General features: G+C 42.4%; 1 protein-coding gene across 1 annotated transcript; it reads left to right on the top strand.

Moving 5' to 3' along the window:
* Window positions 1-2987: 2987 nt before the first annotated feature.
* On the top strand, window positions 2988-4404 carry LOC121568743. The gene is made up of 2 exons (XM_041879141.2): window positions 2988-3622; window positions 3718-4404. Exons 1-2 carry the CDS (start codon window positions 3377-3379, stop codon window positions 4402-4404), a joined length of 933 nt encoding a protein of 310 aa, XP_041735075.1. The 5' UTR covers window positions 2988-3376.
* Window positions 4405-4656: the final 252 nt, after the last annotated feature.

Raw genomic sequence — 4656 nt, 5'->3', positions numbered from 1 at the left:
TTCATTTGTGTCGTTAGTGAATGCAGGAGAGCTGTTGATGAATAGTAATGATTCTAGACGTTGCTATTGCCTTTGGAGGTTGTTATTGGGGTGTGACAACATGAGGAAGACAGCAGTGTCGATGCAAATGAAGTTGGCCGTCATAAGGCTCAGAAATGAAAATCAATAATTCAGGAACATTGCAAAAACCCTGGCCATGCCCAAGTCAACAGTTTTGTTTATCATTAACAAGAAAAAAACAACCGGTGAACTCAATTATGTCAAAAGACCCGGTAGACAGAGTAAGACCACTGTAGTGGATGACCGGAGAATACTCTCTATGGTGAAGAAAAAACCCCTGATAACAGCCCAACAGATCAAAAACACTCTCCTGGATGCAGGTGTAGATGTGTCAAAGTCTACCATATGCAGAAGACTACACCAGCAGGACTACAGAGGGTACACTACAAGATGCAAACCACTGATAAGCCTGAAGAACAGAAAGGCAAGATTACAGTTTGCTAAAAAGCACCTAAAAGAGCCCCAAGAGTTCTGGAAAGAAGTATTGTGGACAGATGAGACAAAGATTAACATGTACCAGAGTGATGGAAAGACAAAAGTGTGGAGAAAAAAAGAAATGCCCATGATCCAAAGCATACCACCTCATCCATGAAACATGGTGGAGGGGGTGTTATGGCTTGGGCCTGTATGGCTGCCAGTGGAACAGGCTCACTTGTCTTCATCGATGATGTGACTGCAGACAGAAGTAGAACAATGAATTCTGAAGTCTACATAAATATTTTATCTGCTCAGATAAAACCAAATGCCTCCAAACTCATTGGACGGCACTTAATCATGCAACAAGACAATGACCCTAAACATACTGCTAGAGCAACAAAGGGGTTTTTGATGGCCAAAAAGTGGAGAATCCTTGACTGGCCGAGTCAATCACCAGATCTGAATTCAATTGAACATGCATTTGACATGCTGAAGAGGAGACTTAAGGCAATAAGTCCCCGAAACAAGCAGGAACTGAAGATGGCTGCAGTACAGGCCTGGCAGAGCATCACCAGGGAAGATACCCAGCGTCTGGTGATGGCGATGCATCGCAGACTTCAAGCAGTCATTGCATGCAAAGGATATGCGACCAAATATTAACAATGATTACTTTATTCTACATTATGTTAAACTGTCCAATGTTTTTGATGCCCGAAAATGGGGGACCATATACAAAAGCTTCTATAATTCGTAAACGGTTCATCCGATATGTATGAAAATACCCTCAAATTAAAGCTGACAGTCTGCACTTCACCCTCATTGTCATTGTATCCTTTCAAACTCAAAGTGCTAGAGTACAGAACCAAAATAACAAAAGAATGGTCACTGTCCAATGAATTATGGAGCTCACTGTAAATGTGCCCATTTGGGGATCTGATAGTATTTCTGATTGGCTTAACGCATCACCACTAATGACCTTTGGAGTTTCTCAAAATAATGTTTTCTTCACCTCAAACAGAAAGCAAATTAAGTCTATTTTTACATCCATTGAGAATTACAATAGTTCCTCAATGTGTTTGAAAAATCTTTCCAGCTCTCTCCCTTTCAATAACCACATAGTGTGAAAGGGAAAAATGCTCTAATCCAGTGGAAACATCATAAAATAGGCCTACCTGATTACTACTTATCAGTGCTTGACTTGGTCTGAAACAGGTTCCGGTACTATTTTTGGGTGCTGGAACTGTATATATTTAGGTGCAGGAGCTCCACAATACTTTTGAGCTAATATTCTATAAGAGGAACAGGAGCTCAAGCAGTAGAACATTTGAGGTGCCGGTACTCAGCTCCGGTCAGCTCCTGCCCAAGTCAAGCACTGCTTCTTATCCCTTGCGCCTACAGCTGTGTCTGTCCCGAGCTCACTGGAGCAGGAAACTCTGAGGGCCCATAATATTTTATACAATGTTGCAAGTTTGCTAGTACAAGCTTCCTGCCAGGTCCAAGTTAACAGTTTATACAATGTTTCAAGTTCCTTGCAGACAGGCCAATGTGATTTATAGGAGATGTATTTTTATCAGGATATTTTCTACCTGCAGGCTGCAATGTTTTTTATTTTTTGGCTTTATGTAGGCTATTTTTACAAAGTTGGAAATGGCAACAGAAGTTACTTTTTAGGTTTGTTTCATTTTCATTTAGATTTGGATAGAATTTTGATTAACCACATGACAATGATTTTGAGATATAAAAAAAAAAAAACTGTTTCACAAACATTTGCATATGAAAACCATAACTGGCACGCAGATCGGTAGAAATGTGAAGATAAATTGGCATTCCACATGAGAATGGTTTGCCGACTCCTCGTGTAGCCTCACGAGCAACGTCAGGAGAGTAATGGCAGGATCTGAGAAAGTCAGCAGGAAAGGGAGGAGAATAGTTGGGTCAGGTTAAGTTTTTGTTCTTCTGGTTATCTAGATCTCTGGTGCCCTCTTGAGGCATTTGTCTTATTTAATCAAACCGTAAGCTTTAAGCATCAGACAAGCTCAGTGTATATTGTTGATTTTAAATGACATGCACAGCACAATTATTTAAACTGACACACAGAGAGCCAAACATCTTCTCAAGTCTCCAAAAGTCTAAACACATTTTCTGCTTTACACACATTTTGCAATTCAAAATGGCACTTTTTAAATGCACTGCACACGGTTCTCTGCATAAGACACAACAATCTGACATAAAGTCACATGTTTGCCATTTCAAAACACTGCCATTCAAAATGACACTACATGAGCTAATTGGCCAATACATGTGCCACCTGGCCAGACACCTCAATGGTTAATTGTTACCACTTCAATCAGGAAGTAAGCACTATGAAAAGACCACAGGTGAGCACCTTTTGTTTTACAACAACAATGGAAGATGTTGCAGAGAGAGGAAGAGGAAGAGGAATAGGAAGAGGAAGGGTGAGAATGAGAGGGGGAGGAAGAGTGAGAGGTAGGGGTAGAGCTGGTAGAGGAGTTCATGGCCAAAGAAGACAACAACTTTCAAATGAAATCAGAGCAACCTTAGTTGATCATGTCATCAACCATGGGCTGACAATGCGAGAGGCTGGACAGAGAGTGCAGCCCAACTTGAGCCGTTTTACTGTCGCCTGTGTCATCCGGACATTTAGATTGGAGTACAGGTATGTAACCAACATTTCTTTCACACTATGTAGTACACCCCATGTCATAGTGTATCAGTTGGGTGACACCTGTTTACTTCATGAATGGCTGATGTCTACATGTTTCCTGTACAATTTACTCTACTGTGGGGGAAATATCTTAAGGCTGCATTGTCCAAGCCCTATATTTTAGTTTTTTTGTTTTTCTAAAGGACTGAGAGCCATGGTGGAGGAAGGGGTCAAATGTTCACCGGGGTACAGGAAGCTGCCATTGTAAACTTGGTTTTGGAAAATAATGAAATCAGATTACGAGAAATTCAAAGCCACATCATCCAAGACAACACCATATTCAACAACATTCAACGAGTCAGTCTGTCCACATTGGCTCGCATTCTCAAGCGAAACCAAATCAGAATGAAACAACTTTATAAGGTGCCGTTTGAGAGAAACTCTCAAAGAAACAAAGAGGTCAGACGAGCATATGTGGATGTAAGTACAATATTGACTGCAGTACACTACACGCAACATTGTTTCCTAGTGTACTGGATAACACCATATTGATTGCTTTTGTTCTTTGTTTTCAGGGAGTACTGGAAATGGATGCTCATGCAATCCCACATGAGTTCATCTTTATAGATGAGGCTGGGTTCAACCTAGCAAAGACCAGAAGAAGGGGGAGAAACGTCATTGGCCACAGAGCCATTATAGATGTTCCTGGCCAACGTGGTGGGAACATCACAATGTGCGCTGCCATCTCCAATACGCATGGTGTCCTCCACCGTCATGCCAACCTTGGACCATACAACACAGCCCATATTCTGACATTTCTGGACAGACTCCACAACATTCTCATACCACCAGAGCATATGAATGATGCAGACCATCAAAGAACCCGGTACGTTGTAGTATGGGACAACGTGAGCTTTCATCGTGCAGCCCCAGTCCAAAACTGGTTTGCTGACCACCCACCATTTCTCGTGCAATACCTCCCACCATACTCACCATTTCTGAACCCCACAGAAGAGTTATTTTCGGCATGGCGGTGGAAGGTATACGACCGGCAGCCCTTTGTGCGCATGCCTCTTGTGCAGGCTATGGAAGAGCCATGTGATGAGATTGATGTGGGTGCGATTCAGGGATGGATAAGGCACTCAAGGCGCTTCTTCCCTCGATGTCTGGCAAGGGAAGATATTGCCTGTGATGTGGACGAGGCGTTGTGGCCAGACCCAGCTGTGATGTGGACGAGGCGTTGTGGCCAGACCCAGCTGTGATGTGGACGAGGCGTTGTGGCCAGACCCAGCTGTGATGTGGACGAGGCGTTGTGGCCAGACCCAGCTGTGATGTGGACGAGGCGTTGTAGCCAGACCCAGCTGTGCGGCAAGATGCTGCCTAATTATTTTTCTTGCCTCTTTTTTTTTTTAGTATATATATTTTTTCTGCAAATTTTTTCTGCAATTTTCTTTTTCAGTTTACTGTTTTTTGTGAGCATATTTTTTTCAGTGCAATGTAAATATATCTGCTGT

This window comes from Coregonus clupeaformis, unplaced genomic scaffold (genome assembly GCF_020615455.1).
Source record: "Coregonus clupeaformis isolate EN_2021a unplaced genomic scaffold, ASM2061545v1 scaf0031, whole genome shotgun sequence".
NCBI classification, from domain to species: domain Eukaryota; kingdom Metazoa; phylum Chordata; class Actinopteri; order Salmoniformes; family Salmonidae; genus Coregonus; species Coregonus clupeaformis.
This window is presented reverse-complemented; position numbering and strand designations above follow the sequence as displayed.